At 33.9% G+C, this 22,480-nt stretch overlaps 1 protein-coding gene across 2 annotated transcripts in view; it reads left to right on the top strand.

Annotated features, from left to right (window-relative positions):
• LOC145688825 (uncharacterized) overlaps positions 1-22,480 on the top strand; it is a 246,259-nt gene that overhangs the window by 169,097 nt on the left and 54,682 nt on the right. For both annotated transcript variants that reach the window (XM_081762997.1, XM_081763005.1), the window contains exon 2: positions 12,514-12,769. In XM_081762997.1, the coding sequence (XP_081619123.1) occupies positions 12,514-12,769 (256 nt within the window). The remainder of the gene's footprint in view (positions 1-12,513; positions 12,770-22,480) is intronic.

Here is a 22,480-nt window from a genome sequence, read left to right on the forward strand (position 1 = left end):
GGGTAAGCTAGCGTTAATCAATAATATTTTCCCACATTACACTACTCAATTTATCTTTTACACAATATTGTTAGTTAATTCGTTATTTTGCTTAACATTCACAAAAAAGTTTAAATACCTTAACATGATAATGATATGCGTATAGTAGTCCGTTAGAAATTGAGTAACCTTTTTCGTTAAAAAAAAAAAACTTTCCTAAGTAACAGTGGAAAAAAAATATGTACGTACTTCTAAAATTTTTTGTGTTGACACGCTTGGGTGCACAAACGCTTAAAGGGCATTCATTGTTTCCGGCTGTCGTGTTATTCTTACGTACGAATAATAAAAAAAAAGAAAGAAAGAAAATTTAAGAGCCTGGTTAGAAATGTTTCAAAGGAAATTCACATGAAGAGGTGCAAACCAGGGAGAATATAGAGGTTGACCTCTTCAGGGAATCGTTTCATATTGTTAAATACAATCACGTGATTACGGTACTGTCACATTTAATATGTTCTTTACTCTTTTGTTTCGTCAGTGAAATGAAATATATTCCATTGAATAGTGGAAGGGGAAGGGGATGGTCCTCACAGTGTTCTTCTGTTACAGTTTTCTTTTTTCGTGTGTAATTATGTCAGATGAAACCAACAGCAATATCAATTAATGCATAACTTCATTAAGGCTATAAAGATAAACACACTTTCCCAACATTTTTCTTTTCCGGTTTATTCTTGAACTAGCAAGTTTCCCTAATGTATACAAGAATTGTCTCTCATAGATTTTTTAAAAGCAAATCCTTTTTAATAATACGCACAGTAGACTCCCGTGTATTTATTTGGCTTAATGTGGCGGAAAGTCAGATCTAGGGGCGGATCTAGGGAGAGGCGATCGGGGTAATAACCTTCCCCCCCAGAAGAAAAAAATTTCTTATTTTTACATATAAATAAACCCATTCCAGATTTTGGAGCTCTTAAAAGTAGCTCTAAGTAGCAGTATTACAACCCACCGCCCCCCAGAAGTCCGTCCTGGATCCGCCCCTGGTGAGATTGGATAACACAAGAAACCGAATAGGCCGGAGTCCTGTAATTACTACTGGTAATTTCCTGCCCCACCTATAGCATGAAGAAGATACTTTTTGTACCAAAACTCACTCTCATTCGTATTTTCCGACCCTCTAATACAAGCCAGTACTTTATAAATGTTCGTTATGTATTGCAATGTACCAGGACCGGCTCTACCATATGTGCAACACGTGTATTTGCACAAGGCGAGAAGTTTCAAGGGGCGGCAAAATCTGTCATAACTATATTATTTAAAAGAAGTTTTTCTTGTTGAAAACAGATTTTATGATGATGATAGTTAAATTTACTAAGTTGACCTTCTATCTGAATACTGCATTCATAACTCATGTTTAAATCACATTTGTTTAAGGTCATGTAGACAATGCTAAAGCAAATCCCAGCATGAATTACTTGATTGTTATCTAATACAAGAAGTCAGTTTTCGAACAGTAGCGAACACCTGTTCCGTTTAGTTAGTTATTACCAGGGCCCGGATCTTGTTGACAAGTCAACTTTTTTCTGTTACGCATAGGACAAAGCAAGTTGAAATAAAAACGTTATCCGTCAACTCAAGGTCCTAAAAGTATATTTTTAGGTAGAGATGCAAAACAGCCGGCTTTTTTGAATCGATAGTTTTTTTCACATAAAAAGCCGGCTTTTTTGGAAAAAAACCGAGAATTTTGGAAATTTTGGCTTTTTTCATTTTCATGATTTTTCTATCCAAATAGCTTTCTTATAGTATATTCTATAGTTAGATAAGATTTCCACGACCTGAATGCCATATTTAGCTCTGTAATTCACCATCAAGATGGATGGAGCACATGTTTTACGAATTAAAGCTAACATGAAGAATGTAGTATTTGAGGGCAATTTTACAGGTTATTTAACTTTATTTTAACTTTTGAGTTATCGACATTTTTTTCCTTCTCTAGATCATTTTAGTTTGTCATCCGTGTTTCATTTCTTAAAGCTTAGTACTCCAGCTTCTAGCACGAAAGTTAAACTTACGTTTTTCTATATATCCGTCAAAGCATATGTTTTTCAATATGTCCGTCAAACCGTATTTCCACATTTCTGTTATACTGTAGTTGTGCAATGATTTAGCAATAATTTTCCAGATACAACCTTGAATACCAATTTATACAAATAATCAATAGCGGATTTAGAAAAGTACTTTGGGAGGGGTTTCTCTGATTGTTTCGTTTTCTAAAAAGTCCTAATTTTATTTGGGAGCAGCTTGAAGTTTATGAGTACAGGCATAACTAATATTTCGTTTCGTTTATATGTTTAGCAATAATCTTCCGGATACAACCTTGAAGATCATTTTATACTGAGAATCAGTGGCGAATTTAAAAAAGTGTTTTGGGAGGGGTTTTCTTACTACTAATGTTTAGTTTTTCTAAACATCCGTAATATTTATTTGACGGGAGCTTAAAGTTTATGAGTAAAAGCATAACTAATAGATATTTCGTTCGTTTTAGACATTCCACAACTTTGGAGAACAGGCTTCAGTCCGAAAGACCGATCCTCTAACCTTCGCAAAACCGTCACTGCTGGTAATTAGTAATAATAACGATTTAAAAACAATAAGAAAGGAAGTCGGCCAACTCCTACACTCCTAGTCGGCCAGTACACGCACTATTTCTACATTCTCAGATGGAATGAAGGAAGGCTTTGTCAGAATGGTCGAATGCTGGGTTGAATCCCGGACTTCCCGATAGAAGCGCAAAAGCCAACCACTCAGTCACGTTTGTTGTGCAGTTGTATTTAGCTTAACTTAAATATATTCCGTAGTCTTTTTTTTTTTTTGTTCCGTAATGATATGTTGAATCCCTCTTGTTAAAAATTCAGAAAACTTGAGGACTGGGTAAACCGTGATTGTGGTCAAGGGCGCCCATGTTGTCCTTTCCAAGGAGGGGCAAGTATAAGCGACGTTTCAAAAATAGTTTCAAATTTTGCTGTAACTAATGTAAAAATCCTATTGGATTTTCAATATTCTGAAGTACATTTTCCTCTAGGGGAGGCAAGCGCCCCCCTTAACCCCCCTGATGGGCGCCCTTGATGGTGGTTATAAAAAACTTGACTGTAGAATTTCAAGAATATACAGAACCATGTGCAGCCTTTAATTGTATCATACAAATCTAAGTATTTCTCTTATGTTTTATTTTAATTTTATTTTGTTTCAAAAAGAGGGTATGGAATATTTTGAAGTATAAATACTACATACAATTTTGCTAGTTATTTGTGTATTTTTTGAAAGAAGTTTTACTTTTAGGGTTGGCTCGTTTACACCAGCTGTTTTTTTTTAAATAACTGGTTTAAACTAAAAAAAAATTAAAAGAACAAAAATGCGAATCGTGTGAACTTCATGGTGACGTTTCACATGTCAAACCATCTGCATTAGTCTTATTTCCTTTTCACCTTTTAATCAAGGTGTCCCATGTTCAATTCTCGGTCGAACCACAACCCTTCTTTCATGTGTAAACCAAGTACTCTTTCGGATGTCACTTTAAGCGAAAGTCTTCTCCTTGATAACCTCGGTATTACGTAAGGATGTTAAGCCTAAATATACAAAACGAAACCAAATTATATATTTCTGCATGCCTGTTGTTTTATAAAGAAGCGAAGGTTGCTTAAATATATTGATTAAAATTGGTAAAATTTATCGATTGCCTACTTAGCTTCCAACATTAGCTTGGATTGGACTTTCAATGATACCTACATACTAAATTTGTAATTTAATACCTTAGTTTTAGAAAAATAAACACACTGCTGAACAAGACTGCACTTATTTAATATAAAAACACATTTACACGTGACGTTTCGATCTTCTATCCAAGATCCTCATCAGACGTGAGTGTACGTCTGATGAGGATCTTGGATAGAAGATCGAAACGTCACGTGTAAATGTGTTTTTATATTAAATAAGTGCAGTCTTGTTCAGCAGTGTGTTTATTTTTCTGATTTTATTCGTAAGACGTTGACTATGATTGTGTGTCACTCAGTTTTAGCGTACTGATTTTAATGCGTTGACCTTTAAATTTTACATGCAAATTAAATTTTACAGGATTTTCCCGTTATTGTTTTACATTTAAAAGAATGACGGGATTTTCCCGATGGCTAGGGCGGGAGTTTCTCAATTTAAGAAATTTACTGACCGGACTTCTTTAAGCTTATGGGACCTCTTCCAGCATAACCCCGTTGTTGAATAATAACACCAAGGCGAAACAAACTTATTTCTGTGAATATGTAATATAAATACATAAAGCAAAATATCTAAATCAAAAAACCTGGTTTAAACCCTAAAAAAGCCTGGTTTAAACTGCCCCCCCAAAACGGGTTTTTGGCATTTTCAGAAACAACCATGGTTCTTGCCAGCTCTGCTTACTTTTGTATATAGGAGGTTAAAATGTGTTTATTATATACATTGGTTAATCCTTTGGAATTCATAATGTAAAAATGTTGAAGTAAAATTGTTTAAAATATCTTTTCGAAATTCATGGTTTACTTTCGAGGTTTTATATTATTATCGGCATCAACCACTAATTAAATGACTTTCTGTGTTATAGAGAAGCGAAACAAAGTCTGCTTTATCGATTTAAAGCAGAATTTTGAAAAAAGCCCAAAATTTCCCAAGCAAAAAAGCAAAGCAGAAAAAACCGAGTTTTTTTCCAAAAAAGCCGGTTTTTTTCCGAGCCCTTGCATCTCTATTTTTAGGGTCAACTTTTGGTCACTTTTAGCCGTTTTAAAGTTTCATGTCATTTTTTAATATTTTAAGGTAACTTTTAGGTCACTTATGGTCTTTTTAGTTTTTTTATTCTACATAAGGAAATCTTAAAATGAACACTGTTTACGGATTTGAAAATTACCAAGTTATATTATCTCTTTTCCTGCTTCCTGACTATTGGGGTGGAAAACTGGATTTCTAAAAAGCTAATGAACAACGCTAAGCTTATAGCTGGTTGACGAGGTGTAGGGGTTGGTAGGTGGCCAAACAGATGATTTTGGGTTGTTGACCACAAAGGATGTGATCACGTGAATAACTAAAACTGGATTAGAAGGCGTACAAAGATTTTAAACAAGGTTTTTATCTATTATTTTCGTGTATACAGTCTACACTTGCGAACTTCTACGCTATTCTTTAAGTGTGCTTCCTAGTTGAAGTGAAGTTGGAGTGAATTGTCACTTTCAGTATGTACTTTCAGTATGTAACGCCGTACAACGGACTGATCTATGGACTGCAACTAACTGAAACAAATCCTTTGAAAATGAGTGAGAAATGCTAATTAAAATCCAATAGATATTCAAAAAATGTTAATATTTAACGAAATAAAGATTTAAAAAAACGCAAGTTTTAAGTTGAATTTTTGTGAATTTTAGGGTCATTTTATAAGAATTTTAGTGTCATTTTATAGGTCACTTTTTAGAAAATTTTAGGTCAACAAGATCCAGGCCCTGGTTATTACAGTTTTCATATGAAAATTAGTCTTGTTTTGTCAGAAACAAGTTGCTTATTGTGAAAACAAGTTTTTTTAAAAAAATATTTTTTTTAACAGATGTAGAAGGAAAATCAAGAAATAAAGATAAAAGATCTAGTTGCACTGGAATTGCAAACATATAGCCTATTGAAATTGAATTCTATAAAAAGGATTACCATCTTTCCTCTGCAGGTGCGTTTGCTTTATCTTTCACTAACATAATAGATTATTATTTAAATTATAATAAAGAAAACAGACATAACGAGATTGTATTTGTAGTGTTTAGGCCTTTCTGAGTGTGAGCGCACTTTCTCTCCCCAAAATTGTTCATGATGGAGTAGCATACTTAAAATCGTGGCTTTTAAGATTTGTTCTTTCTGAAAAAAGGGGGCGGGCGGGAAATGATGCCATTGCATGGGGCGGCAAATTGCCTAGGGTCGGCCCTGAATTGTACGTTTTATAAGTTAATTACAGAAAAAGGAAGTCCAAGAAAAAATATTGTCCACATTTTAAGATAAATTTTATAATGTTAATTTAATTTGAGGAAACATAAAATGATGTACACTGTACAGTATGAATACATACAATTTTAAACAAAACAATAAAGCAAAACGCAGTCATAGTTCTTACGAAAATGATTTAAAGCTTATCTTACTGACCATTGACAAATGATTACGTGAAATGGTAGGCGTAAGATACAAGAGTTGAAACTTAGAGATTTTAGTCTTTGAAAAAGTCCTTGATAAATGACTGCTTCTTCTTGGCAAAGATGCGTTTTTGTAAAGGCGTTAAAATTCGAGTAGATCATATCGGGCATTCTAAAAATGGCGCCCATGGACAATTTACGTCAAAATAAAGCGAAAATGCTATATAACTTTATATCCTCAAGGTCCTCCTTCAGCCGCAATGGGAAACCAAAAATTTCACTACGTAGAAACGTCGTAGATTAACTTGGAATTGTAGCGTGGGAAATACCTCCATGTTAAATTTTCGGAAAATTTTTGCCTCGATTCACTAATTTTCTTACTTCACGACAATTATCTTCGCTAATTGCGTTGGATAACATTAGACTTTATTTGTAAAATAGGAAAATACATTAAAGAGTGTATTGGATACAGACATCCCTATCTCAACCACATTCAGTCCCTTCTTTGCTTTATTTATTTATTTATTTTTGTTCAGCTTAAACATTTGTTTTATTCTTTCGTCTGGTCATCCCTCCAAACGGATATATGTAGAGGTTACACAAGTCGACTGACTTCCTCCAGTGAGACATGTTAGTCTCTTCTCTCTCTCTCTCTCTCTCTCTCTCTCTCTCTCTCTCTGTCTGTCTGTCTGTCTGCTGTAGATAACACTTTTTTAAAGAAAAGGAAATAATATTCATTATTGGTTATCGTGGTTATAATAAACACAAAAGAGAAGAATATTTTAATGTTTATAGGTTTATCCAAAGGTGATAAGTTAGATTACTCATCAGTAATATATCCAAGTAATACTCAACTTTGTTGCAACTGTGTCACAAGTGATCGGATATAAATTTTGTTATTCATGTTGTTTGTGAGAACTTGTAAATTCTTGTCGTTATTGATTTGTTTGTGACAACTTGTAAATTCTATTTGAAACGATGTGTCTATTTTGCTTTTCCGTCCCTTTGGAAGAAGGAAAGTAAAAGATAAAACAGGAAATTTTCGCTATAACCGTACCCTAAGATCGTTTCACTATAATAAATAGCCATGGAAATTAATGTTTAGGAGGAAATATATGCAAATATCGCAACCTCAGTAATAGGACACCAGATGCTGGAAAAATGATGCAAGAAAATACTTAAAATAAATAGAAGATAATATATAGAGGAATGAGGATATAAAACATCGGGGCAAGAAATACAAATTTCCACCTGAATTTATTTCATCAATTTTTTTCGGTAATTTCTCAATGATATGTGTATCCAATATATTGTTCCGAAATTTGGTCGACAGAGAATAGTGATATGGAGAGATATGGATCAACGAAAATGGATGTTGAAACACCTTAAGGAGGAGAAAAAAATAGTATTATATACTGTGCCTGTTACGATACACAGTATGCTTTGTTTCTCACATTAATTAAAGATGGAGCATTTCTCACCCATTTGTTAAGATTAAACAGAAAAGAAAAAAGCAGAAAGATTTTTAGATGACTTTTTAAGAATAAAAAAAAGTTATTACACTTTAAAACACGGTGCTCACGTCACATTATTAGATGTTACGGCATCCAGCAGACGATCAGTATATATAATGTACTAATAAGCAATAATAATAATTTGTAACGAGGTTTTGATATATGACTCAGCTGATTAGTGCACTAAGAAAAAAAAGTTCTCATCAATTTATAATTATGTGTATTTTCTCACACGTTCATATCGACAAGTATCATGATTATGTAGTGCATTTCCCCGCTTTCAACTTCTTATGGCGTTTGATGGGGTGATTTTTTCTCTGTATAGATGGCAGCGCCATATGAAAGTGATATTTTTTGTTTGATTTGAAGTTATCGTTAATAAAATCAAGCTTGAACTGCTTCATACTAGCTTTAAACTAACAAGAATTTTAGGAATGATTCAAAAAAAAAAAAAAAAAAAAAGATCAAAACTGGCCAATAATTAGTTTTTGAATCAAGAGCTACAAAAGTTTTGAACGCCCCCAAATCGAGTTTTCGTATTTTATACAGAACAAGCGTATCATACTGAGTTAAGTGATGGTTTGGCTTTAGCTATACTACATGTAGTTCTACAGATACAAGGTGTACAAGAAAATTTTTGATTGAAATTGGATCTCTTGATCCAAAAATACAAATGGCTGAGCAAACAACGTTTATTTTTTTAAAAAAAATAGTAAATGTAGAACAGTTTTACCAACTAACTGAACATACTGGCTCCATCAGACACTGTCACAATGATATGACAGTGTCTGATGAAACCAATTTATTCAGTCAGTTTGCGAAATTCCTATACATTTATTATTTATGCATAAACGTTGCTTTGCTGAGTGATTTGTATTTTTAGTTTAAATCATGCTCGTGAATTTCCGATCTTCATTTCGCTTGTCGCCGCTTTTCTTCCCCCTCTTCTTCTTCTTCTTCTTCTTCTTCTTCTTCTTATTATTATTATTATTATTATTATTATTATTATTATTATTATTATTATTATTATTATTATTATTATTATTATTATTATTATAAGTTACTATCATTTTGAGTTTAACGTCCGATCCAAAGAAAGACAGTGACAATGAAACATATGATAATTGTGGAATGAAGAAAGGGGGATGGGAAACGGAAGAAGCACAATAAAACTCAAGCATACGAGAATTGGCCACACACAAAGCCGTCTTGACGCAAGATGGGATCGAATCATGAACTCCACTCGCCATAAGTGAGCGCTCTACCAATGAACCAACGCAACTCTTACTATTATTAGGAGCACGCAAATGGGTCTTATAGGATTGTAATGTTAGCACGTCCGTCTGTCCGTTACTCCGCACAATAACACTTCAAATAAAGCAAATTTTGAATTTTGTTTTTGTCAGCCTATCCGTTAATATCTCCCCTGGTAATGATGGCTTTAATGGTGGTTGTATATATATATATATATATATATATATATATATATATATATATATATATATATATATATATATATATATATATATATATCCCATTTATTACTATTGAAACAAAGGTGTATAATTGTAGAATGGTAGAAATTCCACATCGCACCGTTACATGCGGTTAAAATCAATCGGACGAAATTTAAACTTCGCTCGGTTCTGTTTACTGTCTTTAGCAAAGTTTATTAATAATAATGGTAGTATTAGTACACAAGAGAAAAATCTATTCTCCGGACAGCGGTATATTCTACAAATATACGGTATCCTCTTGCTCACTATAGAAATCAGTACGGAGCATACGTTATTCGTATGCTACATAGGCACTGCCCTTAGATGTTACATCATGCCGTTGCAGGATGTCTGACATCTAACAGTTTTCTGTACAACATCTGTACTTATGTTACCTTCGTCAGCTATATGTTATATACGTCCGTTTGGATGTGAGATCATGACCGCCTACATTGTTTCATACGGAAAGTACGTATAGATGGAACACTTATACAGAAAGTAATATAAAACATGCGTTTTCAGTTATACATCTGCTGCACGTTGTCAAAAAAACTACAGGAATTACGCATGTAACCTATCTTTTTAAGTACGCCACCTACATTTTATTTCTCAGCGTAGCAGTAGTAGTGGTAGTAGTAGTAGTAGTAGTAGTAGTAGTAGTAGTAAGTAATTAAATACTGTTAAGCAGTATGATACTTTTGGATATTACGCCAAGTAATACTGTAACATCTTGTTTAATGTCTAATTGATCCTCTGAAGAGACAGAGATTCGTATGCAGACAATCCAGAAAGTTGAGTGACCAGTAATTATGGTTTCACAAATTGCAAGTACAGCTTTCCGGCATAGAAGAGAAGATTTAGAAGAAGTTATTAGTTGATTTATTATCGTTTTGTAAATATCATAGTACGCAGTTTACTTTCAACTTTTGTTATGTCTTTATTGTCTCTAAGTTCTTAGTAACATTCAAAACAAAACTGCTGAAGAGTATAGTGAATACTTTTAAGAAAGGTTCTGAAAGAGCATAAATAAGTTTGGAGAAGGGCGCCAATTTCTCTGAAACTTTGGGGGGGGGGCATCCAGATGTGTGTTTAGTTGCAGAATGCATATATAGTGCAGTAAATGAAGCTCAAATTTTAATGAAGAAAGGAACAAATTAGTAAAAAGCTGTCTATGTTATGCCAAACAATGTTATGCAACTTTTGTTGAATGAAGAAGGGTGATTTCATCAATATTGGTAACAAGATGGGGCACCGCCGCATTATGGTCGTAATGTAATCGATGGCTTAATGAACACTTCTCCGGTTCTGGATAGGTCGACATGGTCCAGTTGAGTGGCCAGCAAGGTCCCCCGTCCTAACTCCGTTGGATTTCTATCTTTTGAGGCACCTTAAAGCTATTGTCTACCAGTGTAAAATTATTGGCATTGGCTACCTTAAAATGAGAATCATTACGGCCTGTCAACAAATATCACCAATTATGTTTCGCAGAGTGCACAAGCACTTGGTCTCACGGTTAAGGATATGCATAGAACAGAACGGTGGGTATGCTGAACATGTCATGTGATTGTAATTGTCTCGTGTGTTAGCTCTCTCTTTTCCTGGTTATTAAAGAATACGTAATATGTGAGATGTTACAAAGCTTGTTTTTTACCTTATCTTTACCCTTCAATTTGGAACTTCGCACAACACATTTCACAGCATTTTACATATAACATATCGTAAATCTATTCACAACTTCATAACTGTTGCAGGTTTTAGAAAAATAACCTTACCATTGGGTTTCTCTTCGAACGAGGTTGTTGTTTAATATGTCACACGACCATGTTGTCATTTAAAGTAAAGAAGTTGATTCCAAGATGGCGAACGACAAACTTAAACACGTCCTAATGTGTCCCCCCTCGCACTACCATTGATCCCAATTGATTTTGGATCGACTGCATTGATAGTTTCTCAAATATTTAGCCCTGTTCAGATTAAGTATTTCACTTAATCACTTCGGACATTTGGACATTTTTCAATATGGCGAGCGAAGAATTGGGATTTTAGTAAGTCATTTAAATAATATTTACTAACGTCTACGTCAAATTTTAACTTGTTGATAATTACTTCCTAAATTCAATAAAATTTTAAATCGGTTTGACGGTAGTTTTCGGAATTTTAGAATTTTGAGCTAAATATTTCTAAAAATATGCATTTTATGAAAAATTGTTTCTGTTTAAAAAATATTGTGTTATATATGTTCTATAAAACGACACTAAGTTTATCTCTTTATATTCAACCATTGTTCATTTGACACTTCCAGCGGCCATTTTCCAATATGGCGGCGAAGGTCAAGTGGAATTTGAGGGGACTTTTTGCATATTGTTTAGAATATCATTCCCAACTTCTGTATCAATTTTCAGCTTGTTACTAATTTGTTCCTTACTTTTTAGTAATTTGACTGTAAGGATATAAGATAAATTGAATTCAAATTATGTCAAATATTGTATATTCATAAATACAATGCGGGGGCCCACATGAGCTTCGTGGGCTCGGGCCTCCCTGGTCCCCCAGGATCGGCTCCCTTGGTTTGAAACTAAAATTTCGCTATTATTATTTCCACATTTTCATAATTTTTAATAAATAAAAATTTAGCCTGATTTTTTTTTTAAATATTAAAACAATGGGCAATAGCGTAATTCACTTTTGGTTTTGAAATTAGACTTAAGAATAGTATGTAGTATATAGTCTTCGAAATGAAAATAGAATTGGTACATGGGGTCTCTGGTCGAGCCGAGCTCGCGTAAAGTCGTTTTGTGGCGGGCAAATACCATGTATGTGGTTTTTCTCGCGATTCTCCCAGTTTCTTGATTCCACAATTTCACTGTATCTCTTGGTTTCGGTGCATAAAAGTGGAACGTTAAACTAAAAAGTAGAAGATCGTACATAATATATGTTGTTTTCTTTTGCCGTGGGCTGTGAAAGCCGGTGAAATTGTACGTATATTTGGATACCTTTATAAATACTAGAAATAATTCCAAAGCAGGCCAACATACAATATAAACAAGCGTAATACTGAATATACCTATACAATGTATCAATTTCCATGATTTTGTATAATTTGTTTTATCTGATTGCATAATAATGCGCTCAAATAACAGGAGGTAAAATTTTCAGAAACCCAACTTTTTAAAGCTAAATTACAAAATCTGCATTTTGTGCAAATTTGATGAACTACGGTATGCTGGGCGATATTATATCGGGACACACTGGAAACTAGAGAATTATTCTTAATTTCCTGGTATAGCTCAATTGAATTTTACTGCCATTAAAAATAAAAGAGATTTTTCTGTTTCTTTCCAGAACCTGCCAATCATGATTCGAGAGAGATTTGCATCGTTCCAACATCACGCTTCCAGCAAGGACATTCAAGGAGAGAAATCTCCCAATGGCCCCACTGCTGGGACCCCGGGAGCACCACTATAAACCTCGGTGGAGTGACCCTGGACAGCAGCACAGACGAACCTAGTCTGGAATTAAATTCTGGTCCCATACATAGGAAGGACTTGTCACTTGATTCTGGAATACAACTTGAACATTGTAAATCCGAAATGCCGAGGTAATAATATTACTGGTGTCATATTCAATTGTGTCATAATTAAAATTCATACAAGAGTCCATTCTTCACAATTCATCCAATGAATTATATAACCTACATCAATATCTACAACTTTTTACCACATGTTTTGATAAATTTTCAATTTTCTGTTGTCTGCGTGTTACAACATGATTTAATATAAAGCTTAATGTCATAATTACTTCACATTTCCTTTTCGAAAGAATCCGTCTTAGAAATAATGATAAACCAGTTGCGCTATAACGGTTAGGTGTTAGGGTGGGCCGAAAAAAATGCAAAATTGTACCCGCCCAGACTCAAATTATAGGCTTCGAAAAGAGGACATGACTGGGAAAACTACGACGTATGGTAGCCGTAACATCAGGGCGCAAAATTTCCGGTTGCCAGATCGCCAATGGTGACTACACAATTTAGAGCTGGCTACCAGTGTTTAGTAATAATGGTTTCTGCCTAAACTCACAGGCCTGCACACTTTGTTTCGCACGAAAATAATTGTCACTGAGTGAGAGAAAACCCGGAACGTGAAGTATTTCTTTGTCAAACCAATGGCCGTGAGAGGTAGGGGACCTCTCATAATCTGTACAGGAGAGATACTGGCGACCATCATTTTTGGATTGGCGAGTGCTTCTGATTTTGAAATTTTGCGCCCTGCCTAATATATTATAATGTTCTCAGATTCCTGACCTAACTGTATCTCAACTAACTTATCTAACCTAAAATTAACTGGAGTTGTCTTGTTATAGAGAGAACTTTGGTATAATCTTTGCAAGTCAAACCATTGACAGTGTAGTGGCACTCTTATTCCAAATGTGCACAGATGAACAACAAAAACCAACATTGTCAGCACCTACAATTTATATTGCCAGTAAAGTTCCCTTCAAGAGTGCCAAAATAAATGACGTCAGAAAACTTCTGCCCTATGTTCCCGATGAGCACAAACACTTCTATGAGTTGATCATGAATTGGCCTACAGTTGAGCAGATTGACCCAGACCCCAAGACGATTGATACTGATTTTTTATTATTTATTTGAGAAGAACAAACCTTAACATAATGTTCAATATATAATGTTTAATAAATTTAAAAAATGAAATGAATTTGAGTTTTACATCCCACGGTTATGCCGGTTGGGCTAACGGAGACGGTGATGATGAGTAATGAATGAAATGGTGGAATGAAGAAAGTGGGAGGAAATGGGAGAACCCCGAGGAAACCAGTAGTCAGTTAACATATGTTTGTTCCCATTTAGAGTTACGTTTTTTATACCTACTATAGATTTTCAACTGAGCAAAAACCGTCCTAACACAGTTTTGTGTCAAAAAAGAGCAACAAAATAATATAAGAATAAACTTACGTGCATACAGGGCTTCGCCTGTAATTTACGTGTAGGAAGGGCTTCAGTTCACAGCAAAAAACAATTTTGTTACCAAGGCAATGAGCAAAAGATAGCTTTCCTATACAACATTCGATTAATGTAATTTTCATATACATGAAAAAATGGTTCATCTTGATTTTATAGTTTCAAAACTGCAATGTTTTTTGTACCTTTCTCAAAACTAAGTTTTTTTGGACTGAAGTCCTTTTTGTATTATCTGATCCAAATACGAAGAAAATCGTCTGAGTCGTTCTGGAAAACAAGTCCGAAAAGGAACTCACCCCGAAGAGTAAACCACCCCTTGTTGGATACTTCATTTAAAAAAAAATAATAAACGACATTGTGAAATTATTAATGATACATTCATTTAGGAAATATGAACATAATTGACAGGGACGTTTTTGAGAAAATCGTCCGAAAAATTCACCCTCAAGAGTGAACTATCCCACGAGTATAAGTAATGACACTTTATGAGATTATTAATGAAATATTTATTTACGAAGTATTAATATAATTGCCTGAGTTGCTTTTGAGAAAATTGTCCGAAGAACACTCACCCCTAAGAATAAGCTACCCCTTATGAAATATTTTCCATTGCACAGCCACCAGCAGAAGTATCTCCCCTCTAAGTGCTCTAATTCCATTACTTGGGATTCAGATAATTTGCAGTTGTGAGTACGCCTGGACAGATGTAACCCAACTTACACCTAACTTTCCTCGGCACTGACAGCAGTTGGTAGCACTGAGCAACGTGTTTATGCCGTAAAATTGTAAAGCAGGTGACAAACGAAACAGCTCTCTATTCTAAGATGAATCTCTATGGTTCAGAGCGTGTTATCCAATGAACACCACATATTATTCTCAATATTGTTGTGTATGTAATGTACTTCGTTATATACTGTATGTTCAGAGAAATAAAAATACTGACCTCGCATGATTCAGAAAGTGCTTGAAAATAGATGGAAATATCAAATCTAGAACAACTGCTGGAAATAACTATGTAAATGATTGCCTCTATTGACAGACCTTCTCCAATTCTCCTCATTCCAACATATTTTTCTTTCTGGAGAGGAGATCTTGCTTGTCACACTGAATATGCATTGAAATTGATATTGAAACATTCGAAAAAGTTTGAACCTGGCCGGGATTTGAACCCGGGTTCGCCGAATAGAACTTCAATGCGCTAACCGCTTAGCAACCGCGTCACTTCATCTTCCACCTAAACTAACAGCTAGTTAAAATCGTTGAATGTAAGACCATACACAAGATATTAATGCTCGTATAAGGAGACGTTCCTTATGTGAGTGTCACAATGACTTACTCGAGGTTTCCTTCTTTAATTCAAAAACAAGTTATATAGACCTTCGTCAATGTGGAAAATAACACGAAACGTTCTTCAAGTTGAGGCTATCTCATAGCTTTTAATGATGGTCACGATCTACATTACTACTATACTTCCTCACCTTAATTTCCAAAGACGAAAAGACGGTGGATATTATTTTCGCATTCTTTAAATTGTATCAACACGTGTAGAAAAAGATAGTTGTATGTTTCTCTTCCATAACTAATAGTTTATTTTCTTATCTTTGTATGAGGAATTGCTAGCAGAGTGGTAAAGCATAAAACGCGTATGGCAGAGACATGGCTTCGAATCCCGTCGTGGCAATTATTTTTTCTTTGTAATGCGCGCTATTGTATAGTTACACCTCAGCGCATTACTTAATATTTGGACAATTGGCATTTTGGACATTGGTCTGTACCCTCAGATACTAAAATTAAAATATACATGAAATTTATTTTTTCGAATCATTACTGGATAAACCAACTTATATAAATTATATAGCAAAGAAGACATTTTGAGTGAGTTAATATGGATTATAGTAAAATGTGTCGTTGAAATATGTGTGCCTTGGATCAAACATCAAAGCTATACCAACAGTAATTGGGGAGTAATATGTAATAGGGGCCCATACCGGAATAGACTTTTTTAAAAGGGAGATTGCATTTTTAAATTCTTTGGTATCAATTCTATATACCTGCAAATTTCATTCCGATATCGTAAGTTTTATGTTGTTTTATGTTGCTACAGTGAAGGAATTGAGATCGTCATGAGACGAAAGCGAATATCTGCTGCAGTTATGTTGGTGAGGTAGTTGTTTGAACAGCGTTGAACATGTCACAATGTGCTAGTACGACTTTAATATATTTCCAAGAAACAGAAGAGAGTTAAATATGCTTATGGTAACATTTTGCCCTGGGTTACCATGAATTCGCTGTTACAGTGAAACACATATTTCTTGTCAGAGATCATTCTTTCAACTAGTGTGATGGGAATGTTGGTTTGTGCCGCCTGAAAATGGCCAAGGATGAAAATATGTTTACCTTTGACAAGTATGTAGAAGTGCTGAAAGCAATTCGGAAACATCCCAGTACTGTTATGATAAAACATGGGGCATCAGTTACCAAACAGAAATGATGGATTCACAACTATAATGAAAAGTAAAGCATCAGCAACTCGACATCCTTTCAAAATTCAGTCCTGTGTACAACTTTGTTTCAAACCATCAGGTGGTATTCTAGCTGCGGATATACTGCTGCATACATGCCGATTAAGTACTTTACTCGATCGGACCGTGACGTAAATCTTGTAGATACTATGTTTGGAAGTCAACCAGCGCAGCCGAACCCAGCTAAAGAACGAGACGTACTGAGTTTGTCTACTTTCTAGATCTAGATGCTGTATGAGGAAGTGTTCCGTCAAGCCAGACATCAGGGATGCAAAGGATAATCTTCACGAGTAGAATTTACCAGCTGTACATAATGCATAGACTTCTTTCCAGTGTCCAGTTTCTACATAATATGTTGACTACTTCAATGTATTATTGTTAAACACATATTGTTGTGTTTACTTTATCTGTGTTCGTTACTTTGTAATTACATTTCTTTATTCATTTTCACAAAGTTTATCATTGGACTGCTGTGATACTTATACACGAGAATCCTACAAAGTCGTTCTCCCTAAAAAAAGGACCTATAAATGCCTTTTTAAAAACATTCATATTTGTGTTATAATGAAATAAATTGTTAGTTTCTTTGTATTTTGTGGAATAAAAAGAATAAATCTATGTTTCTCTTGTAGGGTGCACATGTACAAACGTTAAATAAAAAGTATATATATATCTATGTTTGAAATGTTCACACGCAACTTTCTCAAAACATTGTTTCCCGTTATGGGCCCTTATTACATAGAACTCCTCAATTCATATATAATATTGTAAAATTAAAATCTACCGAATAGTAAAATGATTAGTTGTCATAACGCAGAGTAAAGGGATAATTAACTGATAATGATTCATATATGTATATATTGATGAGAGGATCTTAGTGCCTTCTTACTAAATCAGTCTTCAAAAGAAAATAATAGTGAAATATTTAAAATGAATATATAGTAGATATAAACAATATAATATAATGTGATGAGTGTATGCTTCTGATATAGTATTCTATACTGTGCGAGTCTCAACCAACACCAGAACCTAAAATATGACAAACTATGAATTGTAACAACCCTTCTACAGAGAAAGGAAAGATGGGGTTTAACATCTTTATTGGAAGATATTGTTTACGTAATTGGTATTGTAATTCTGTTATTTCTTTATTATTATTATTATTGGAAAGTCGAGACTTGGCTACATGTTTTATATTTTATGAAGCTTTTGATTGAGTTTCGAGTAATTTTGTTCATATGGAACGTATCTGAAATGGTGAATTGCTTTAAACATTAATATTTCTAGCAGTAGCAGCAGTAGAAGTACTCGTGGTAGAAACTTATAAGCAATTGGTGGGAAATGTTTGTGTTTGATCATTCGTATGGTTGACCCATACTAACGATATGCCTTACGAATTCAACAATTGTTCACTAAACACGTCACATTCCCAGACAGTACGAATCAAGGTTGATACGATCGACGTCATCTTTGGTAGTTCACTTTCCTATTGCGAGTGCACTAAAGAAAGTTGTCTCAACACTAAGACAGAGACATTGAATATTTTCCATGTTATCTTACATTGAAATTTCAATATTACAAATGATAAAAATTTCCTTTAATTACCCGATGGGTATCGAACTTACGACCATCGGGATGTGAAACCAACGCTTACCTTTTCACGATCACCACATTTTCTCCCCCTCCTATCGTCGGTCGAAAGCAAAAGGCAAGGAATATTTAACTAAATTTGAAGAAATAGGTGAAACCACATCATTAAAATTCCAGGTCATTTCAAAGAAAAGAAATTCCTCATAAAATCAATTGGTTAGAAATTGAAAATGGTGTAGTTAATCTTCGAAAGATTTCTCAAAAATTTCTCTAACGATTTTGTTTATATTTCGTAAATCGATTTTTCAATAACAACTCTATACTGTGATTTAAGCCATGTTTCTTGAAAAAACTGAGAAGGGGTAGTTTACTTTTGGGGTGAGGTTTCGAAAAATTTTCTTAAAAATGACTCTGGTGATTTTGTTCATATTTCATAAGGGTCTTCACTACAGCGAAATTAAACTACTGCTTATTTTAGAGTTTTTTCTGTAATATCTTCAAAACAAATAAAAATATTCGAAAAGCAGAAACGTACTGAACTAGACAATACGATTTTGCATATGATACCTTTACCGCAATTTACCTATCTGCTTTTGGTATGCCGCTATTTACAGACTACCCCCCCCCCCCAAAAATGCGCAATCTATCTACAGTTGAAAATCGAAAGCAGATAGACGATTTGTGATAACGATATCACATACATGACCATTAATGACCCAATAAACAATATGAAATAACTCATTTGTCCTGAAAAATCTGCGAGCGGTAGTCTATTCTTAGGGCTTGTTAGTTATTTTTGGACAATTTTCTCAATAACAATTCAGGCAATTTTGTTTACAATATGGGTAGTCTACCCTTGAGGTGAGTTTCTTGAAATTATCTCAGGCGATTTTGTTAGTATTTCATAAATAACGATTTCATTAATATTCCTATAATGTTGCCTAAATAACTTCTATGAAAATATTCACAAGGGTTAATTTATTCATGAAGTGAGATTTAAAAAAAAAGTTTTGTGAAATACGACATCTGCAATTTTGTTATTTTAAAAATGAAATCTTTCAGTTTAACGTCCCCTGAATATGTTCTTCAGGCTAAAAAAGATGAATATTAAGGCAAGTGAATGATGATGGAAGAATTGGTGGGATGAGAATGTGGGAGGAAACGAAAGTACCTCAAGAAAACCCATGGATACGATGTGGTCCACCACAAATTCACTTGATCGGGAATCAAATCAAGACCACACGCACCAGAGATAAGCACTCTACCAGTGAGCCACAATGCATCCTTTGCTATTTTATATACAAATATTTCATTATAACCCTAACATATTGCATAAACCATTTACGTATGGAAAAATCTACAAAAGGGAGTTTACTTTTGTGGGGGAGTTTTTTTTTGGGGGGGGTAAGCTAATTTTATTCGTACTTCATAGGAAAATGTTTCGTTGGTAAGTGCAGCACAACGTGATTTAGTTTAAAGAATTGGAGCGAAAAAGTTTAGTGCGTTGACCCGATTTTTTTTTTTTTTTTTACAATTTCCTCAAATTCATGTGATTTTGAAATATTTGTTTTTATCTAATATTTCATTAATGACCCTAATATATGGCATAAGTAATTTCTTATGAAAGAAATCAGGAGTAGGTTACTTTTGGGGCTGATTTTTCTTAGAACGAATTTGCTCGAAAACGTAATTTTTGTTTGTATTTTATAAATAAATGTTTCAGGAATAATTACATCATAACATGATTTAGTGTAAGAAGTTAGAGCCAGAAAGTTCAGTCTGCTGGCCCGTATCTTTTATTTCGTTATATATAAAAAAAATTAGTTCCTTTCTTTATAGACTAACTTCCTGTACCATTAGCTTTCCCATCCTACCAAATTAGGTTATTTGATCTTATTCCTTCTTTATTTTTTTTAATTTCCCCGGGTTGTTTAGAATTGTACCTTCGTTTTTTTATATATAGAAATTAGGAAGATTTACAGGAGAAATGAGATAAGGAGTGATGATTTGGAGCTATTATGTGATGTTTAGGTATATAAATTCGACAATAATATTTTATATTTAATACGAGAAAAGATATGTAGAAGTGAGTATTATTTTCAAGACGCGGAAGGTTTCGATGATTCAGCAGCATTGTAGTCTAAAGGATGGCGAATCGGTGCGTTGAATTTGATATTTCCGAATTTGAGCTTTAACACTAGGAGCATAATGAAGGGAATCTATTACATTTTTGTGAGAACCACGGATTACTGAATTTAAGTGATAATTGAAGCTTCTATGAGAACCGGCTTCAGTCACTGTTCTAGTGTAACTAAAGCCGTACTGGGAAACCTAAACTAACCAAACCTAACCTAAACTAACCTAACCTGACAATTTTTAATGTTATAAATGCTTTATTGTAGGTTTGAAACTAGAGAGGCACCTCCAAACGTAGCCTTTTCCCATTCTATAACATGGCGCGTAGTATCATGTTCCCACTCTTATCTTTGTACTGTTGCTATTTTTAAAAATTGTCCTTTTTCTCCCAGAATCCATTTTGCTCTGCAGCTGAACTGTACACATCGATCAGCAATCTTTCCATTGATTAGATTAAAATATTTAGTTCTTTATGCCCTACACCATACATTGTATATACAATACGTACATGCTCTTAAGTAAGAAGGACCAAAACGAAGAAAAAAAAACATAATATCGTAACAAGAGAATTACATTGTTATTGAGTGGGAAAACTTGATGTTCAACAATTCTCCATTGTAATATGAATTGAATTTTTCTTATGCCATATTAATATTATATCTAAGGGAATTAGATTCCAGATTGGTTTAGAAGTAAGATTTAAGTATAAGAAGTAATTCAACCCTCATTATTTCTTCGTAATATAGTACCGACATATTATGTACTCGTGTGTTACTTCACTTGATTCCTTTCTCTGAACTTCTGAGATTTACTTGATAACGTTATCAGCTATTGTAATTTTTTTTCTCATAAACAGATGTAAGCATTTGGCAAGATAAAGTAATATTTATAATGACAACACAGAGAGAAATTAATATTTTAGAATGTAAAGATAATCTGACAATATGACCGTTGCATCACGTTTCTTTCACAACGCAAAATGAACCTGTTTCTCCTTTCTTCTTTTTCTTCACAACGTAACGTTATTGCGTAGGTGTTATGTATCATTTTACATTTATCTTCTTTTCTGCCCTTTATATAAACGTTGCAAATGCAAATTGACCGTTATTGCAAAAACTTTTTCATCATTAAAATGACTTACTAGGTTATAAAATAGTACAAGTTTAAGCTTAGAATTTCTCTGAAGAAAGTTTTGTAAAAGTGGTGTGTTCTTATTAAATAAGTGTAACTGTAATTATGATAAATATAAATATGAGTTGATTTTCAGTAATATATTGATTCCATATTTATAAATATAGGATGCAATTTACATATATACTTAAACAAAATTCTAAACTGTTGGACTAGTTCTAGTAAGTCATTCACTTTAAAACTGAAAGAAATAACTTTATAGAAGTTAAGGCTTAGCTGAATTTTATGCTGTATTTCAGATTTTTCAAAATATTGCAAAAATAATAATAATAATATTAAAAATTAACAAGGTAACATATTATTTAGTACAAGTATAATTAAAATAGTCTGATTTAAAGAACAGTGCCTTAAGAAATTTCTGCGGGGCCCCGATCCAGGAACTACTTGTGAGGCCCTCCAACCAGCGAGTTATTTTGAAGACGTAACAGTTTAAGCTAGAAGCCATAACAACACCCTGCTTCAATTGATTTATATATGTATGATCCCCCTGCAGGATTTGTGGAATTTTCTCTTCTCGGGGCCCCTTACTGTACCAATGGCTAAACCTGTCCTTCTGGAAGCCAGGATGGCTAACACAATTAAAACAAATCAGGTCAACATTTTAGATCTTTCGATCTCAACAAAGGCATGTTACGTATAATGTTTTGATAATTATCATAAAAAATATATATTTATGAGTCATTTTAATGACTCTTACTATTCTGAATTCAAGGCCGAACCCAAGCTGTCTATCTGCAAGATTTTGTGCATTGTGCAATGCAAACTGTTTTAATAGTTTTCATATTTAAATGACTTTTTACTTTCTGAACATTTTACTTGTGTTTTAGCAAGTAAGGAGGGGGAGAGGTCAACAGAAGTTTACACTAATCTGAAATACAAATCGTGTAGACAAAAT

This window comes from Thermobia domestica, chromosome 1 (assembly GCF_964235325.1).
Source record: "Thermobia domestica chromosome 1, izTheDome1.hap1.1, whole genome shotgun sequence".
In the NCBI taxonomy this organism is placed as follows: domain Eukaryota; kingdom Metazoa; phylum Arthropoda; class Insecta; order Zygentoma; family Lepismatidae; genus Thermobia; species Thermobia domestica.